The sequence below is a fragment of the Coccidioides posadasii genome, chromosome 4 (genome assembly GCF_018416015.2).
Source record: "Coccidioides posadasii str. Silveira chromosome 4, complete sequence".
Lineage (NCBI taxonomy): Eukaryota > Fungi > Ascomycota > Eurotiomycetes > Onygenales > Onygenaceae > Coccidioides > Coccidioides posadasii.
This window is the reverse complement of record NC_089410.1, coordinates 1,176,595-1,195,043: the sequence shown is the minus strand read 5'-3', so window position 1 is coordinate 1,195,043 and position 18,449 is coordinate 1,176,595. Positions and strand designations below refer to the sequence as shown.

The following is an 18,449-nucleotide window of genomic DNA, read 5'->3' as shown; positions in this document are numbered from 1 at the left end:
TTCGATAATCGAGATTCGCAAATGAGGACTCTAATGTATAAGTATGGGTATACAGTGTACCTATCCAGTTGCCAAAAGCAAAACGCCGGGTCGATCTGGTAAGGGGAGAAGTAGAAAATAACCACGTAATGCAACACCTTTTATCTCGTTCCAAGCAAACCATTTGTGTGTCCATAGCCGGCTATTATTCGGGGGCTCCTTATAACAAAAGGGAGGGTACCGATTCTGCGCGGCAAATAGAAAGGTTCAAGAATTATACACCCGTCATCAAACACCTGTTAACCGACCAATAATCAGTGACTTTGCCAATTATTCCAGTCCAACACGCCTCCAGCTCCATCTTGCATCCAAGTGAGATCATCAAGTGACATAAGTTCAATGGTGCCACTCGTCACTGTTGTAGCATTTACGTTAGAAGGAAGTGAGCCTTCTCCTTGAGTGGATTGAGACTGGGCCTGGGATTGACTTTGGATTGTAGATTTTTCTTGACTGTAATTCCATGATGCAGGGAATGAGAACGGGGTGTTGGAGGTAGAGTCTGAGAAAGAAGAAACGCGGCTGGGAACGCTTGCGTCTAGGTTTGTAAGGTTTGGTGAAGGTGTGGAAAGGTACGCGCGAGATTGAGATGATTGGTGCATGTGTTTAGGAGGTGAAGGGTGATCGAGGTTGTGAGGTGACAAGGAACTATTCGACGTCTGATGGGTGTTGGGAGTTGAATGGTCAGATGTAGATTGTTGACGGTCGCTCGTCGTACTCATGTCTGTGGGAATATCCATTTCCATAACGAATGCTCGCAATTGTTCATCGGTTAAAATAGGAAAGGGAGAGTTGCCAGAGGGTTGAGTGTCGTTTGACGGGTAATACGGGGCTGAATGTGACAGTTGCTGATGAGCCTGTTGCTGGGTGGTAGGCTTCCGGCGAGAAGGTAGAGAGGCGTCAGGTGGAAATCCAGACCGAGGATATTGCATTTTAGAGCCATTGGCTGCGTGCAGCGAATCTTCTGTATTTCCGGGCGCGTTACCACCCAAGTCACTTTGACCCTTGCCCTTCTATAGGTTAGCCGCGATTCTTTGAGTGATAGATGATGATCATAAATTTGGAAACATACCGAAACCGAGTTCGCAAACGCGCCATATTGGTTCCCGGAGCACGCATTCGCCAGGATTCCCAAATTAGAGGTTTCAAGATCAAACTCCAACTGAACAAGGAATGACTGCGTAAGTGGATTCTTCACTTTTAATGCATTCATAGCGGAGATTAGGAACTGCAGTGACGAGCGAACAGTTAGGTCTTCGGATCGTGACTTGAGATATTGGACGAAAACTCGCGCTGCGACATAAAGGCAAAATGCGAGGAACGGGTTCATCTGTTTTACACCTGTTAGGCGCCCGACTGTTCTTGGAGGCCGGGCAAACACACTTACGAGTGTCAAGTCAAGATGACTTATCATCTTCATGATATTGGTGATCTGGTCTGCTGCAATTATACAACGGCGCTTACTCTCGGCAGCGATCTGAGGAGGTATGTTATTCTTTTCTGCTTTGAAGATGGCGGCCTGATGGAGGCAGATGGTCGACGTATGAATGCACATGTTGCAGAAGGCGACATTTGGGTCGTTAATTCCTTCAGGCAGGCGCAGGTGGCTAGGAAGAGAGAGAGATGTATTAAGAATAATATTATCCAGTGCCCGGTGACGCTTCCAAAACTCCCCGTAGAGGTCGTGGTCTTTGTCGTTGGCTGATGGACGGTGGAGATGGTGGAGATTCCTACCGAGATGACAGGTGATTACCACCACGGCAGCCAGAGGAGAGAGCGTTGACGTAGCTTGGCCGGATAAAGCGTCTGGAAGCGACGACGTCTTTTGTGTTCGGCAGTTGAGAAATGCTTCATCTGAAGCGGGAAGATGCGTCAAAATCTGACCGAAGAGATGATTAGCTTAAACACGAGAACTACAGCAAATTTTCGAAGAGAACCTACATCTCTTTCATCCACCGCCATCGGCCACCCTGTCCCCACTGAAGCGTAACGATCCTGGCAAAATGCTATCCAAAATGTCCGCCTCCGTTCCTCCCGCTCGGTCCAATCACGAGGCGCTGGTATGCACTGCTTCACGTCTAAGCCAGCGCCATCCTGCCTATGCAGTCCCATCATTATTGAGAGTCGCATAGCTCTGCCCGAACTCAACCAAGCTCGGGGGAAATACATCATCTTGAATTCATAACTCCCGATTAAATTCCAGCATTGAGCGTGCGCAGCAGATATGACCGACTCGCCAAGCCCCTTCATCTCATCGAGCTGGATATATTTCCGCGCACGCTGATAAAATATCTGATGGAGTGATTCATATCGCTCCGTGCAGGCGGCTGCGTGAGCCCACATTATATATCGCAGACAAATTGGGGGGCGCATCAACGGAGAGAGATTCATGGCGGCATGATAGCGAGGTTTATGGATCATGGGATACGACGGGTGGATTTTTTGGAAATAGATCTCGGTTCTGAACGATTCAGCCGCTTGGTCGGAACGATTTCAATGTAAAATAAAAGGGCGCAGACATACAGATCATCAATGATTTCCGGTCCGGGAAGAGACTCCTCCAACCCGAGGCCTATCATTTCCCAGGAAGCGTCTCCCCCTATCTGTAAACTGGGCTCAACAAGGCCGGAGGCATTTGAAGCCAAGTCTACGAACGGAGAAAGCGGGATGGCTGGCCCTTGTGCCGCAGAAGTGGACCCGACAGACAGCTCCGGGATTTTACTTTGTAACGAGCCCTGAAAAGGTATGTCCCGTGCAGACGTGGAATTTGGCGAACTGTCGGTTGCATCCTGTCCTTTGAGAAGAGTCTCAACTTGGGCTGGAGGTAGAAATCGGGCTCCATGTTAGCACAGGACCAGAGCGCGTTCATTTTGATAAGTCCGCAACTGAGAGAGCGTACCTAACCTGGCCTCTAACTGCTTAACATAACCCCTTTTGGGACCGCTCTTTTTCCTCGTCTCGTTGTATGTGCAGTCATGGCCCAGACGGGCACAATTTCCACAGCTAGGCTTCCTCCCATCGCAACGTAGCTTTCTTCTCCTACAAACCATACATGCTATCCGTTTCGGGCGTGGGACGTGGCCGGAGGCGCTCTCGTTGGGCGGTGCTCCGCTGGAGCTAGCGTCTCTGCTTCCATCAGGACCGGCGCTGGGTTGCAGCTGAAAATGGGCCGTTTGGGCGACGGGCTGATCGCTTGAGAGGGATGATTTGGACGGGTCGACGGTGCTCATACTGATCATAGATGGACGTCTCTGTGGAGAAAGGCCGCAGGGCGCACGGGCGCTGAGTCTCTGCAACTTGTCTGGGGATGCGGGTTTTGAAAACGCACGCAGAGTGTTCGGATACGGGGTACGAAAGAGTATGTGGTTGCCTATGGGCCGTGGGTTGAACTAGCCAACGGTGCCGATGGGAGCGCAGAATCAGAAGTCACCCAGGCAATGTCGACTCAACCATTGCGACCGGTTTCCAAGGGCAGCTGTCACCATCCAGATGCCTCTGTTGATTTTCCGTCACCGGTTCTCTTCTTGATCTGCAATGATGGATGGAGAGAAAGGCACTCCGCGGGGTGCCGCGCGGCGGTTGGGTGCGCTGCATCATTGCCAACATCTCCACTTCGCAAGGTATGGAACTATAATAGCAGGACTTGGCAGGGTCATGGGGAGCTTTGCTCGTTAGTAACTTGTTGGGACATTTGAGGATGACGCATGGGGAATATTCTTTTGTGTTACCCCAGTACGGAGTACGGAATACAAAAGACATAAACCACAGTATGTCATGGCGAGCTTGCTCGAGAGAATGCTCTGTGCTGCAGATTGTTAATCAACCCGTTTCACGGGCTTCTGCATTTCCTAATGGCAACCCTCCATTCTCGGTGCCTGCAGCCTGCATTGCCACGCGCACATGCTGCTGTTGGGCCCGGGATCTATGAAGTTCAGCAGGTTAGCCAAAAGCAGTCACAGTAGCGAGCAGCTGCATCTCGCATCTGCTGAGTTTATTATTTAGTAAGTAGTTAAGTTACCCAACCATGTTTACGAAATGGCTACTGGCAAGCAACAACTTCTCGATGATATCAAGGCCATCTCAAACAAGAAAACGGTTTCATCACCGAGGTGCAAGTTGCAGGAGAAAGGGCTAAGTTTCGAAAAGCCAAAGCAGATCTAGTAGTGCGATCGATAATTCCTTGACTCGCTTTTTTCAACTTCCGGCTGCTGATGTACACGGCAGATTTATGCTAAATCCTATCAACGACCATTGCTTTGCTAGTCCATGCCTTTCGATGACATTATCAGTGCATGGTCGGTATTTTAGGTGGTGAATCTGGCGATGGACACATTCGCGATACTAAACATTGTTCGGAACATGACTTCGTGTCTTTTATGTTCACTTTGTCCAAATATTGTCAATGCTTTGGTCAATTAAGATAATTCTTCAGATGGCTTTATCAATATGCTTGGTCTCTGCTCTATGGCCAGCTCTTGATTCTCCTCCTTAAAGGGCTCAGACTCCTTCATCGTTTCCTCCACAGCTCGTCGATCAGGAGCTCGAACACCGAAAACAACTTGTATGCGCTCCTCACTCTTCCGACTATGAAAACACTGGACTAAAGTATCCTAATATGTTTTCCTGAAATAATGAGGCGCCAATAGCTTAAGAGGAGTTATAGCTTCTTCAGATCCTTTCATGGGCTTCCAAGGTGCTGCTAGCGAGACATCTTTCAACAGCAGCTTGTTGGGATCGCGAAACAGATTCTCCTGATTTGCAGTAAAGTTGTATACACCGCAGCAAGGTAGCAATGGGAGGAGATATCTTCTGAAATCCGAGGAACCCCTTGGTTGCTAAGCTAAGATGGAGGAACAAACATTTGAACTAGAATAGTATGATACTATTCCTAGTCAAGAATTGAGATGTTCAAGTTGCTGTCAATAATGATATTCGGGGCGAAGGCCCCCATAAATCATGGTAAAAATCCATGTTTGTATTCATGTTTAACCCACCCCACCAAGATGCACTGACGTGCACAGATGCTATAGCAGTACCATCAGGTATCATCCTCATTATAATACCAACCCGGCCACAGTGAAGATCATTGGATGTAAACATAAACTACTATGGAATCGAATGTGAGATCAAGAGTAAGACGATAAGTATCAATCCGCTAGCTTTCACCCATGGATGTCAATGGTTAGCGGACGGCTATTCTCAAATATCCAATTGCTATTCTCATCAAGGCTAAGCGCTGCAACTCGGTCGAACCGTTGGCTGATAAAGTTGGATGCAAACATCGCCCGTTGTTTTCCTCCAATTCTCTCCAGGCCTTGTATATTTGTAGAACAAAGGGGGTTCCTTTCTATGTATTCAACAAGAAGAAACGGAGCTCTAAGCATATTGTCGCTGGCTGTGAGGTAGCCGTAGATATGGGGAAATAGGGACGTGCTTTTCCCTATGATGCACTCGTCCTTCTTGTCAGCATCCACAGAGGAGTGAATGAGGGAGATGAAAACAAGGCAAAGGGAGTTAATAAGGAGGAGAAAATGGAGATAAGAAAGAAGATGCCGATCTACTCCGTCCAGCAGTCATCCATCAGATTTTGGATGCTACTGGTTACTTCACTGGCGCGATCTCTAGGGTTTGACGGACGTGAAATTCCCAAGCAATCCATTCCTATTCCGGATTAGCTAGATCCAATTACTAAGCTTCTGCCAAGACCGGCTAGACCTTTAACGGTTAGTATATCCGCGGTGGAGCCTAATCGATAGTATGGGACGCGCGAACCCCTGACGCATTCCGATATCGCGCGGCTGAAGCCTGTTGAGAGCTCACCTTTGGCCGCTCCGGCAACACCCTGATGGGCACAAGGCAATGATGTGGCGACCCGTACTGCAATCTAAGCATCAAGTAAGAACCCAGGGTGTTGTTGATTGAGCAGAATAACCCTACCAGGTTTCAGAATCACATCCCAGGCCTCAAAAAAGGCTGAGCGACAAGCCCAACTAAAGACAAGTGAAGATGAACTCAGCCGGGAGGGAGCGGAGTAACCTGCTCCATGAGCTGGGATTATCTGAAGATGAGGACCTTTTGACAATTGAGCGGGAGGCATTTGAAGCAGAACGGTGGCTTGAGAAGCGCAGAGATCAAGAACGCCGTGATGAAGCTCTAGCCAGAGCTCTCCAAGAGAGCCTGTACGAACCAGAGTCCCCACCACAACCGTCGCCCAGTCGTCCTCCAGTCCAGTCAACAAGGGATCTGCAGCATTTTCCACCGCGGCCGATTATTCCCTTCACGTCCCTATCGCCTCATTCAAGGGAACAACAGCCGATCGTCAGTCATAGACCTCGAAACCCCGCGGTTCGGACTGCTGCTGACGTTCACCTGGATATCATCGACCTCACTTCTTCAATCAACCAGGAAACTCGACTAGATCACTACAATGCGACGTCATTGAGTCATGGCATGATGCATTACAACCATCATCACCTCCAACCACACCAGCAAGTCTGCGACCTCACTGGTTCCTCACCCACGCACGGTGTTTCCCCGAGCATGGCATCCACGGTTGAAAGGTATCGACAATACGCTCAAATGCCTGGAGCCTTTCCTAGTTCTACAACTATCCATAACCCATACTCGTTGGATAGCCATGACTCTGCCAAATTCTCCCAGACGGCACCGCCGGATTGGCCAAATGTTTCGAGCGATCTGTTCAACCGCCTAGGGTGAGGCCACTTGAATGTTGCCTTTCGTTTTTAGCCTACTTTACCTGCTTTCCCGATTGCTGACTGAGACTTCCATATAGATCGTCAGTGCCCAGTTATGACGGTGCCTCCGACCACACTGAAATGAAAAAGGAATTGCAAAACCTTCTAGAGAATATCCGCCCAGACAAAGATCTCAAGTGTAACGGTGAAAGTACGCCTGAAGCTATGAAGTACACGCTAATGGACCATCAGAAATACGGTCTAGCGTGGATGAAAGCAATGGAAGAAGGCTCCAATAAAGGAGGTATACTAGCTGATGACATGGGCCTTGGAAAGACCATCCAGGCATTGGCACTCATTGTATCGCGGCCCTCGACGGATCCTGAGCGAAAAACTACCCTAGTAGTTGCTCCCGTCTCCCTGATGCACCAATGGAAAAGAGAGATTGAACAGAAACTGAAAAGTGGAAGACACCAACTTTCAGTTTATATCCTCCATGGAGACAAAAGAACTACCCCTTTCTTAAGATTAAAGAAATACGATGTCGTATTGACATCTTTTGGTACACTGTCTTCAGAGTTCAAGCGCAAGGAGGAGTTTGACCAATTTGCAAATGAGAATCCTTCTCTGCGCGAGAGTCACCCACTCGCTAAGCAATTGCCTGTCCTTGGAGAGCGTTCTAAATGGTACCGTGTTATAATCGATGAAGCTCAATGCATCAAAAACAAGAACACCAAATCTGCTCGAGCTTGCTATGCCATTAGATCCACTTATAGATGGTGTATGAGTGGAACTCCAATGATGAACAACGTTACAGAGCTTTATTCTTTGATTCGATTTCTTCGAATCGGGCCCTACAACAAATCGGAAACTTTTGATGCTGTAGGTTGCTTAATGTTGATATTCATTGTCCTGATACCTGATACTGATACCTTTGCAGACATTTACTCGCCCGCTAAAGACTTTCCACGATAGAACCCAGAAACAAGCCATGCAAAAGCTACAAGCCTTATTGAAAGCTATTTTGCTTCGTAGAACTAAAGCATCAAAGATTGACGGCAAGCCCATTTTGCAATTGCCATCAAGAACGACTGAAAAGGTCCATACTGTTTTTAGTGAAGATGAAAACACCTTCTATCAATCCCTTGAGCAAAAAACTCAAAACCAGTTCAACAGGTACCTTGATAATGGTACGGTTGGAAAACACTACTCTAACGTCCTTGTGATGCTGCTTCGACTTCGCCAGGCCTGCTGCCATCCACACTTGATACAGCTCTTCAGTGATGACAGTCATGTCAACCTCTGTGGTGTTGATTTGAAAGCCAACGCCAAATTACTCGGTCCTGACGTTGTTGCACGTTTGAAGGAGAACGAGGATTCCGAATGTCCAGTTTGTATTGATGCCGTGGAGAATGCAATCATTTTCTTTCCTTGCGGACACAATATTTGCGCAGAGTGCTTTGCGCGGATATCGGACCCGTCCCAAGGCGTGGCCCAAGGCAACGACGGAACAGTCGAGATCAAGTGTCCGAATTGCCGTGCCAGGATCGATCCGAAAAAGATCACCGACAACTTATCGTTCCGGAAAGTCCATGTCACTGGCGACAACACGGATGAGGCTGATGCTCGTAGTGACCATGATGATATTGACAGTGAGGATGACTCGGATACTGATAGCTTAAATAGCTTCATTGTCGACGATGATACTGATGCAGAGCGCCCCAGAGGCAAAAAAAGAAAGCGCAATACTAAATCTGTCAGAAACACTGACAAGAAAACTGGCAAGAAAAATTTGGCTACATTGAAGAAGGAATCTATGAAGAATGCCAAGGCCAAAAGGAGATATATACGGCGCTTAGAAAAATCCTGGCAAACAAGCTCTAAGATCGACAAAGCACTTGAAATCCTACGTGAAATCGAGAGTTGTAACAATGGCGAGAAAACTATTATCTTCAGCCAATTCACTACTTTGCTCGACCTGTTGGAAGTGCCAATTATGAGGGAGGGTTGGCATTACAGGCGATACGATGGCAGCATGAGTCCTATTCAGCGAAATGAAGCGGTGCTAGAATTTTCCGACAATGAGAACTGCAAAATAATGCTCGTTTCTCTCAAAGCGGGCAATGCTGGGCTGAATTTGGTGGCGGCTTCTCAAGTCATTATCTTTGATCCCTTCTGGAATCCGTACATTGAAGAGCAGGCAATTGATCGAGCTCATCGCATTGGACAAATTCGACCAGTCATGGTTCATCGGATCCTTGTGCGAGACACTGTTGAAGATCGTATTCTTGAACTACAAGAAAAGAAGAGGGAATTGATTGAAAACGCTTTGGATGAAAGAGCTAGCCAAAATCTTGGCCGTCTGGGAACCCGAGAGCTTGCCTTTTTATTTGTATGTCTAACCTCGGACGTACTTTGGCCGGATTTTCTCGGCTGTGATACTGACTTTCTTAGGGTATCTCTTCTCGACGACAATAGATTCTCCTGATCTCAACTTTCTTATTTTAAAGAAAAGACGACGATATTTCTACACGTCTCTTCCAACTGATTCCCTGCTCCACCTCCGCCTGAAAACGTCTTCAAGAGTAGCCAAGTACTTGCAGCCATGTTTATCTGGTTTTATCAACCCATCTTAGACCGCAACGCCTCTTTCATGTTCCAGTTCTATCCCTTTGTCCATACATATTACGTCTTGAATCTTAAGATGCTCGGGCTTTTCTTTTTTCGATACACTTCCGGGTTATGGGCGGCAGTTTGCTCTTTGGTGCACTGCATGCTCCCCGAGCTAGAGGTTTCTCGGTCACTCCTCGAAGATCGCATGCACTTTGTTTTAATGTGTTTTCCCGTGCTTTCCTCCAACGACCCCTTTATATTGAAATTTCTTTATTCTCATAGCACCAAGTCCTCGGATCTTCTCATTACACGGCACCAGGAACAGGCAGGACGGAGGGCGTTTACCAAGGGTATGGCCTCATGCACACAACACACCCGGTGGCGGACGGAGGAGGCTATCTAGGTTTTGCTCTTTTAACAAAAAAAAAAAAAAGAAAAAGAAAAAGAAAAAAGAAAATCTTGCGCAAATGCTGCTCTTATTGGTTTGTTTATTTTTCTACGTCTACAATCTTCCCAATCTTCTTTTTAGGCTTTTGCCCACTATCCATAGATAGGTGCATACATGCTTAAGGTGTGTAGGTATCGACATGGGTAGCGAGGATACTTGTCAATGGATTCGGTTTGTATAGCGTACTTTTTAAGTCCTTGTTCCACTGCTATTCTTTGAAAGACAACAAATATAGAATCCGCCGGGGCAGGGGGGTGGCGGCGCGGTGGTGGTAGTGGCTCAAAGGATATGCACGTCAGCACCAGGCTCCGCACCCTTGCTCCCGCTCAGCAATTTCTAGTACATAGCTTAAAAAAAAAAAAAAGAAAAAGGCCCTGGCGTCACGAAGCCAAGTTCCAGCCCTATTTGTGGGTATTTTATTCGCCTTGCGCGATAAGAAACACCAATCGAAAACTCCAAAATAAGACTTCACTCTGCTTCGCTTTTTTTTCCAATGCTTTGGAAAAACCATTATTATTTTCAACTTTACTACCGTGCTCCAATTACTTGTGGTTAATCCATCCGGAATAGAAGGAAGAAAATAAATGAAAGGATAGGAAACCCTCATCATGCTATCCAAGAAAGAAAGAAAAGAAAAGAGAAAAAAAGGAGCACAGCAAACCTCCCATAATGTCAGTTGGGCATGTAATATTCAAATATTCTTTCCTGTTGTCATTCTCATAAAAATCCATAGATCCATTAAGTCAAATAGGGTGTGATGGGTTCCTTTTTTTTTTTTCGCATCCCCCCGTCTAAAATATTTCTCGTGATATTGGGAAGAAAAAAACTCTGCAGCAATATTGTGGATCATCTTTTGTATTTTTTCATGATTTTTGATTGCAACAGAAACTTTGCCCCTTTCCTTCCACTCTCCGAAAATTCAACCATTACCATATAATAAGCAATTTACAGATCACCATCCTCTTCATCTGGAAGAGGCATCTGGGCAGCGTGCTCCATCTCCAGGCGTTGTTGTTCGAGAAGGTCGTGGTCGACCTGGACTTCTGGGGGAGCAAGGGCTGGCGGAGCGACGAATTCCTGCATATGATATTAGCCTCTCTGACCTGGGGCAATATGGGTTGGAACAGAAACTCACCAACGTCTGGTTGCCAACAAGTTTTCTGGCAAGCCACAAGAATGGCTTCTCGAAGTTGTAGTTGGACTTGGCAGAGATATCGTAGTATTGGAGGTTCTTCTTGCGATGGAAGGTGATGGTCTTGGCCTTCACCTTGCGTTCCTTGACGTCAACCTTGTTTCCGCAAAGGACGATGGGAATGTTTTCGCAGACACGAGTGAGGTCACCTGTGATGTGGGTTAGTTTCTGGCCTAGGTTGAAAATACAACCGGGAGATAAACTTACGGTGCCAGGATGGAACGTTCTTGTAGGTGATGCGGGAGGTAACATCAAACATGATGATACCACACTGGCCGTTGATATAGTATCCATCTCTAAGACCACCGAACTTCTCTTGACCGGCAGTATCCCACACATCGAACCGAATAGGACCCAAATTCTGTTCATGCCGTTAGAAAGGACTCTTCGGAACTGGACACACGACAGAAGCCGAGGCTATGACGCACCGTGGTGAAGTCGAGAGGGTGGACTTCGACACCAAGCGTGGCTATATACTTCTTTTCGAATTCACCAGTGAGATGGCGCTTGACGAAGGTAGTCTGCAGGATGAATTATAGCAGTCAGCAACATCGCTCTCTTTTTTTTTTTTAGTGCCAGGAAAAGAATTTGTGGGGTATAAGATACGGGGTGGCCAACGAGGGGCAGTCGGCAGTCGGCTGCCCGCACAGCATTAACATCCAAAGAGAAAGAGAAAGGGATGCTCAACGCGTCCACGCAGTGGTATCATACCTTTCCAGTACCGCCATCACCGACAAGCACGAGTTTGAATGCAGGTGGACCTTGTTGGGGTTGGGCAGCCATGGTGGTAAGTATGTGAGATTAGTATGAAGAAAAAAAAAAGAAAAGTGAAATTGCAAGAAGGCTATCTACAGAGCTCAGGTAAAATAAGCGCTTAGACTTAACCTGGGCTTGTTGCTTGGATGTGACGGGGAGGAGGATGGACAGAATGCTTGAAGCTAGCGAGAAGGGGGGTTGTTCGGTGATGATGGATATTTGGGCTGGTGATGGAATTTTATCAGGCAGTTGGAGGAGTAACTCGCTGAGGCAGCGGCTCGCAGCAGCCAAACAAAAACAACTTTTCGGGTGGGCTGTTGTGGTCACGTGAGTAATGGCTTGGCAATGTGGGATGCTGACTCAGCTCTAATGCAGAACGAAAGCGGTGAGGCGGCTGAAGGATTTGGTTTGGGTTGTTTAAAAAGGGGGGGTGGGGTAATGGGAATCTTGAGCGCTTCATTTTATCGCTAATCTTCGCTAATTTGACAGAGAAATACTCCGTCGAGTAAATGGAAAATACACTCTGCTACATAACTTGGTCGCTACAGGCTACGAGTCAGAAAAACATCTCCGCGGCAGCCTTGCACAGCCGAATGCTAGTATGGAAGCATGAGCTTGCTTCAAGGCTGGGCGTCGATTCGCCATCCTCTCGCCATCATTGGCTTGGAAGCCTTGGAGGTCGCCAGTAAACTGCGTGCGGAATGGCTCCAACTCTTCCCTAAATGTCCTAGTCATGTTGAGAAATCACTTGATATAATAGAGCATGCGGCCATGATGACACATTGGAGAAGTTTCAACGTAATCTGCGATCCTTCGCACAGCCAGCCATAAATTTAATGGAAAGGAATGGTGCCGTTCATAATGGAACGAGATGACATCCGAGTAAACCGCGTCCTCCCCAATGACGGCGAGGGGTCAGTCGTAAACTGAGGTTGGTGGGCCCTTGACCAGAGTCACTACTTCTTGTGACTCTGACAATTATTGGAATCTATGAAGATGTTAGCAAATGCTTGTGTGCATGTGTTGATATCAAAGCCGCTCCCCACATCTTCGCTGTTTTGAACCACCTCCGAAATCTTTCGGAGGTCTTGATGGTTCATCCAGTTAACAGTCCCAAAGCCGCGTATTTTATCACCGACTTTCATGCCCGCCTCTGCGGCCGGGCTACCTTCTGCCACACTGTTGACTCTAGCAAAAGGCGTTTCTGCCAACCCATTCTGGTTCGACGGCGTCTCTTCTGAAAATTCTGGGCCAACAGGTGGCACACGCGAGGATTCGGGCGCTTCACCGCCGGCTTCGCGCTCTCTCATATCTGCAAAATACGCGTGTACCACTTGTTCAATCTTTGCCATCACTGCTTTGTGGTCGTTCCGAAGATAGATAATCCGCGCCCTGGTCGTTCGTACTGGTAATTGACGAGACCATCAGACAATTTTTTCTAGAGACACATGACCAGAAGCCGATACCAACATACTCTGAGCAATGTCAAGATCATCTCTTGGATATCCGTCAAATGTGGTTAAAGGAGTTTCCATGTTCACTCCATGCTAGAAACAAAGGAGATGTCAGCCAACATTTTGCTCCTCCATGGATCACAGAATAATATCCTTACAGACTGCAAAACCTCACTAAGGACCTTTAGTTCGACTTCAAGCTGTTCCTTTTCTTTGAAGAGCTCGTGCATGCTCATCTTCGATATATCTCGCTCTGCTCCCAGGCGGGAGACGGGGCCGGACGGCACCGTGGGAGCGTGGATGTCATCCATTGGCATTCCCATGTCAGAGATCTAGCATGTCAAACGAGTAGAAGTCATGACAAGGATTAAAAGCGGAAACACTCCTGTCCTACGGAGTAGTCCCAAAGCCAACTCTCTGCTTGCTGAGCAGTTGGAGATGATGACATAAGTGTGGCTGCCCCCCCGCCGCTCAGTTAGCTGCTTTTCTTCGAACGCGTCCCCCGATTGGCTTGCTGACTCAACCGTTGTGTGCTGCCAAGGAACAGCCAGTTAACTACTCCAGACCGAGCGGTCGAAACAACATCGTTTCGCGGAACTTTACCAGAAAGGTTTCTTTATATCGCCAAGGCGCGTTCGGTGGCTTGGGTGCATCCTGCGATGTTTCTGGGTTTCCGGAGCGTCACCCTATATGGCAACGGTTATGTGAAAGATATCAACCCTGATGCAACGGGCCATTCTCTTCCAGCCACCACACACTTCCAATGGCCTATCTCATCTGAATTTCCGCGGAAAGGCGGAAGGGCTCATAATAGCCCAAGTTGTGAAATGTCAGCAACGACTAAACAGAGAGAATAAAAACCCGGTAAAGAGATTTTTTACACGATTCCCAGGTAAAAATGCCCCAAGAACGCAAGCCTCCTTGAAAAGGTTGATGATTCCACAGTAGCTGTTGGAGATTTCGTATATCTCTTTTGGGGGCAGCATTTTGGGCATGATAAACTGTCTTGGGATGGATGAATTTGATCTTATGCCCCGAATTCCAAGGTGCTGCCGAGACCGACAACAACATACACCGAATCAACGGCCGTTTAGAGTTCCACCTATGAATGAGGCAAGCACTCCTGGTGACTCTTTTGCATGGAGAACGTCCTCTAGCTCTCAAGGCCGGCCATTGGGAATGTCTATTTGGGTGAATTGCCGGTTCTCCAACTTTGATGCCAGACACCTCCCCATGCTTGTGGAGGACCACAAATCACTCGAGCGGGCTAACTTTAAAGCTTTCTCTCATCGATGGGGAGAATGGAGAGAATCTGGGCTAACTGTAGATGCCCTTTAAACTGGTAATCGTTAGAAATTAACCACAATAGGTTACTCGCAGGCATGAAGGTTTTGCTTGCCCGCAACATATCATTATCAAATCCCTTTCTTCCCTTCTTCACAATATCCAATGCACAGCAATACTCACTGCCTGAGCTTTGCTTGGGATCCTATTGTTTGATATTTTGCATCCCTATTTGGTTATCCATGGGGAGTTGGATTCAGGACCGCATTTGCACTTGGGGGCACATAACAATGTAGTATCCGATGCGCAGACCCCCTGAAGGAAAAAGAAGTGCAAGCATGAGGATGTGAAGAATAGTTTCTCTACGCACGTCGCTACTTGCGTTGCTGCTCCCTTACTCATCGCCGAGCCTCTGTTGCTCTTTCCACAATTTGGGTGTTACGCGGGCCCACGATGCTATGGGCGTGAGAAAAGGCGGAACTTCTCCTCTTTCTCCTATTTATTTGCTTTCTTTTCTTTCTTCTTTACTGGATTCCTCTTCATCTATGGTCTGGCTGGACTTGTCAGACACAATGAGCTCAATCACAGAGGATAGGACACTGCACAACTTCATCCTGGAGAACTATCCAGATGAAGCGCTTTTGGAGACACTTGAAGAGTACGCGTACTCGCCTGAAGCGACTAAAGCCATCTCAGAGACTCCGTCGACTCACAGCTTCAGAGAATGGATCAGGAGCATTCGAAGCAGCAAAGCAAGTCTTCCACAGGGTCCATCACGCTTTGTGACAGACTGGCCAGAAGATGAGGGGCTAGATGACAGCTATCGCATGTTCCCTAAAGAGCGAATCAGTGGTGATGATGCTTCGTTCGTGACATCTTCCTCGTTCCTTCACAGTGTGAAAACGGCGAGCATGAGTCTGGCTAGCCTGAGTATCTTGAATCGAGGCAGGTCGAATACTCAAACAAGCAGCCACCATCGCAGCAGCACCTTTTCCGGTTCTGACCCCCGAAAATCTATTGACAGCAACAGGCTTGGATCAACTCCTCCCTTTGATGAAGCGGCGTGGCGCCACGCCATTCAAAGATACCGGATCATTCAAGAGCTGATTGATACTGAAGTATCGTACATCTCTATCCTCAAGAATCTATCACAGGTTGGACTTCTTCTTAAAAAAAAAAAGGCATATATAAGTAGTGAAATTTTCCTGTTTCTACTGACGCTTCTTTAGGGTCTCTCATTGGTCCTTATAGCTCCATCCGGAGTTCACCAAAGCGTCGACAAGCTCATTACATTCCATGAACGACTACTAGCCAGCCTTCGGAACCGTCCAACTGTTTCTACATCGAATGCAAACCTCAATACACGAGGTCCGACCCGCCGAATGAAATATGCAAACGAAAACGACCCAAACCCATCCACAATTGGGGCGGATAGCATATTTCTGGCTCCGAAAAAACTTCGTTGGCAAGCAAGCCCACGTATCCGATCACCAACTGTTCTTATGGCTACACCGAAAGAGGCAGCGGACGTAGCATGCATCTTAAAGGCACATGTAAGTCTATAACCGGAGCATCATGGAACGTGAGATATCTCCTTTGCTAACCTGTAAAATGGTTACAGCTGCCAGGATTTCTCGTCTATAAAGAATATCTCATGAAGTACCCGTCGGTGCAAAGTGAGATCGATCAACTACGCCAGACAAAACAGAACTGGCAAGCGTATGACCAGGGACTAGAAGCATTATTCCGGACTGTTCAGCCCTTCAGCTCACGTGAGAAGTACGCAAACCATGCTCGCACTATTAGCGATCTTTTGATACAGGTTTGCAACTCCACTGATAGCAATCACGAGAAGACATGCTAATGCCGTTCACAACAGCCGGTTCAGAGACTCTGCAAGTACCAGCTCTTTCTAACAGACTTGATGAAGTGTACTCCGGCAACCCAGTGCCTTGTAACACACGAAACGCTTCGACAAGCACACCAAGAAACAGTAAATGTTGCTCAAGAGGTGAACAGCGGCTCCGACGATCCTATCGCCATAGACCGCTATAGAAAGACAATGGAGCTCCAAAAAAGGCTTGAATTTCCCTCGAGCCAGGTAGGGTATAATTTACGAGCTAAAACTAAATCAGTTGTTAACATATGTCTCCAGGACTACCATGATATCCTCAAGACGTACGGGCCACTGAAAGTATGCGGTGTTCTGCATGTTGCTTACCAAATCGGGGAAACCGTGTCTGGGAGCTATATGGTGTGCGCTTTGTTTGACTCTTATATTCTTCTCGCCACGTCAAGTAGTGATCGCGAAAAATTCAGGGTTATGGCCATCATTCATATCCGTGGGTCAAGACTAGAGGAGCCTGCGAATGGAATAGGTGCAATCCCTTCGAATGGATGGCTAACGCTATGTGGGTGCTGACTTAAGATAGGCTTGCATTGCTCTGGTACTCCCTATTCCTGGAAGCTCATATTCACCTTCGAACATAGCCTTGTCGAATTGATTTTCAGTGCTTGCTCGGAGAAGGAAGAGACAGAATGGCTTCGGAACCTAATAATTCAGATCAACCCTGAACAGGAAGCCCGGTCGGAGACCGTCGGACAGCCGGCGCGGAATTCATTCATTTATTTTGCTCTGAAGCCTCTACAGGCTGTGATACTGAATGGTCGTTTGCTGAGCGTTGCGCGACGCAGCTCTATCCATGGCACTTTGATCACAACTGGCAGTCCAGATTACCTGCCCATTCATATTAAGGGAACTACTGCTCTACCTACAAACCAAGCTACTCGTCCTCCATTAGGGAGGTCACAGTCTGTGCAAAACTCCCGTCGAGATATCGTACTCGCACCAAAGAGACAAAAAAGGGTCAAAATGGAGAAGCGCCTTGTAGACATCTGGACTCGCGATGTCGTCCCGTATCCCGGAATGCCATTGGGAATAGGGGAGTCTTTTATGCGAACATCAACGGACGTCTTGATGGGAAAGTTCACAAGTTTGCCGCAATTTGCGCGGCGCACTAATAGTAACCGTATATCGATAAAGAACAATAGTGTCGAACAATTTTCTATCCCAAAATCCGAGAATCACAAAATGGAGGCTAAAGACGAAGATTCTATCAACAGTAGCCCTACCAAAGAGACTGGTCAAGGCCAAGGAGACGACAAAACTGGCCTCCAAAAGGCGGCGATGGATGCGCCGAGCACTCAGAGAAGAGGGTTTATGTCACTTCGCAAGAAGCACTCAAACTTGGTGCAGCGGGCCATTGGTGAAGCTCCGAGCGAGGTTCGATATAAGGGAAGTAGACAGAGTCTCCGCAAACGGCTAAGTGTAGCCTTGTTTAAATCCAGCTCCCCCGGCAAGTCACGACGATCCAACTCGGTGGAGGCTTGATATGATAATTCATACCGTTTCTTTCTACTCTCACGCTCACAAAAGCGTTTAGAAAACCCCCGGCTGAGAACCATCTAACGCGGATTAGGTGTAAAAGGGTCCTCCTTGAGTTCCCAAGTGGACGTGATGAGATGGAAACTGCCCGGCACGTTGAAACGATCGCATTGCCTAGATTGACTTTTGAGGTTAAGATTTAAAAAGCTGAGATGCATAGAGAATAAGTAAAGCCGCAAAAAGCAGACGGAGATTTTATCGGTTATCAATTGCTTGTTCTAGGTTTGAGCTCATCGTAAAATCTAGCGTCGTTGGGACAAGAAGCACTCCGGGGAGCGTACGGAGTAGATTATGCGAGTTTGGGCGATGACGAAGGCGGAGAGATGACGTCGTTGAGTTTGCAGGTGACATAGCTCCACCTGCCAGTTTGTATGGCGGCATCAAGTACTCCCCTCCTTGCTAGCCAACATTCCGTCTTCTGGATGATGTCGAAAATGCAGATCCCTCGGCCAATCTAGCCTATATATCGCTACAAGGGGCTCTTCACGAGAGTGCCTGCTATCTCAATCCAGAAAATTCGGTGCCT

General features: G+C 47.5%; 5 protein-coding genes across 5 annotated transcripts; 2 read left to right on the top strand and 3 right to left on the bottom strand.

The window, feature by feature from the left end:
* Positions 1-293: 293 nt before the first annotated feature.
* D8B26_007301 (uncharacterized protein) lies at positions 294-3,615 on the bottom strand (the record flags this gene model as incomplete). Its single annotated transcript, XM_066125494.1, has 6 exons — positions 2,936-3,615; positions 2,560-2,854; positions 1,978-2,497; positions 1,424-1,915; positions 1,109-1,366; positions 294-1,046 (listed from the first exon to the last, which is right to left on the bottom strand). Exons 1-6 carry the CDS (start codon positions 3,273-3,275, stop codon positions 294-296), a joined length of 2,658 nt encoding a protein of 885 aa, XP_065981577.1. The 5' UTR covers positions 3,276-3,615.
* Positions 3,616-5,833: 2,218 nt separating this feature from the next.
* Positions 5,834-10,195, top strand: D8B26_007300 (uncharacterized protein). Its single transcript, XM_003072119.2, has 4 exons — positions 5,834-6,749; positions 6,830-7,613; positions 7,672-9,123; positions 9,186-10,195. The coding sequence occupies exons 1-4, from the start codon at positions 6,043-6,045 to the stop codon at positions 9,207-9,209; spliced, it is 2,967 nt and encodes a 988-aa protein (XP_003072165.1). The 5' UTR covers positions 5,834-6,042; the 3' UTR covers positions 9,210-10,195.
* A 70-nt stretch (positions 10,196-10,265) lies between these two features.
* Positions 10,266-11,968, bottom strand: GSP1 (GTP-binding nuclear protein gsp1/Ran). The gene is made up of 5 exons (XM_003072118.2): positions 11,696-11,968; positions 11,413-11,505; positions 11,192-11,345; positions 10,928-11,133; positions 10,266-10,869 (listed from the first exon to the last, which is right to left on the bottom strand). Exons 1-5 carry the CDS (start codon positions 11,765-11,767, stop codon positions 10,738-10,740), a joined length of 657 nt encoding a protein of 218 aa, XP_003072164.1. The 5' UTR covers positions 11,768-11,968; the 3' UTR covers positions 10,266-10,737.
* A 202-nt stretch (positions 11,969-12,170) lies between these two features.
* NAS2 (putative 26S proteasome regulatory subunit) lies at positions 12,171-13,692 on the bottom strand. The gene is made up of 4 exons (XM_003072117.2): positions 13,353-13,692; positions 13,215-13,287; positions 12,787-13,145; positions 12,171-12,728 (listed from the first exon to the last, which is right to left on the bottom strand). The coding sequence occupies exons 1-4, from the start codon at positions 13,515-13,517 to the stop codon at positions 12,597-12,599; spliced, it is 729 nt and encodes a 242-aa protein (XP_003072163.2). The 5' UTR covers positions 13,518-13,692; the 3' UTR covers positions 12,171-12,596.
* Positions 13,693-15,050: 1,358 nt separating this feature from the next.
* D8B26_007297 (uncharacterized protein) lies at positions 15,051-17,869 on the top strand (the record flags this gene model as incomplete). The annotated part of the gene is made up of 5 exons (XM_066125493.1): positions 15,051-15,632; positions 15,708-16,031; positions 16,100-16,300; positions 16,358-16,820; positions 16,911-17,869. 5 exons carry the CDS (start codon positions 15,051-15,053, stop codon positions 17,867-17,869), a joined length of 2,529 nt encoding a protein of 842 aa, XP_065981576.1.
* Positions 17,870-18,449: the final 580 nt, after the last annotated feature.

Excerpts from the sequence above, each read along its gene's own strand:
- NAS2 (XM_003072117.2), bottom strand. The coding sequence starts at position 13,517 with ATGGGAATGCCAATGGATGACATCCACGCTCCCACGGTGCCGTCCGGC. Across the intron at positions 13,288-13,352 it reads TTAGTGAGGTTTTGCAGTCT|CATGGAGTGAACATGGAAAC; the intron begins GTAAGGATATTA and ends CTTTGTTTCTAG. Across the intron at positions 13,146-13,214 it reads TGATCTTGACATTGCTCAGA|TACGAACGACCAGGGCGCGG; the intron begins GTATGTTGGTAT and ends GTCAATTACCAG.
- D8B26_007300 (XM_003072119.2), top strand. The coding sequence starts at position 6,043 with ATGAACTCAGCCGGGAGGGAGCGGAGTAACCTGCTCCATGAGCTGGGA. Across the intron at positions 6,750-6,829 it reads GATCTGTTCAACCGCCTAGG|ATCGTCAGTGCCCAGTTATG; the intron begins GTGAGGCCACTT and ends ACTTCCATATAG. Across the intron at positions 9,124-9,185 it reads GAGAGCTTGCCTTTTTATTT|GGTATCTCTTCTCGACGACA; the intron begins GTATGTCTAACC and ends TGACTTTCTTAG.
- GSP1 (XM_003072118.2), bottom strand. The coding sequence starts at position 11,767 with ATGGCTGCCCAACCCCAACAAGGTCCACCTGCATTCAAACTCGTGCTT. Across the intron at positions 11,506-11,695 it reads GTGATGGCGGTACTGGAAAG|ACTACCTTCGTCAAGCGCCA; the intron begins GTATGATACCAC and ends TTCATCCTGCAG. Across the intron at positions 11,346-11,412 it reads ACCCTCTCGACTTCACCACG|AATTTGGGTCCTATTCGGTT; the intron begins GTGCGTCATAGC and ends CGGCATGAACAG.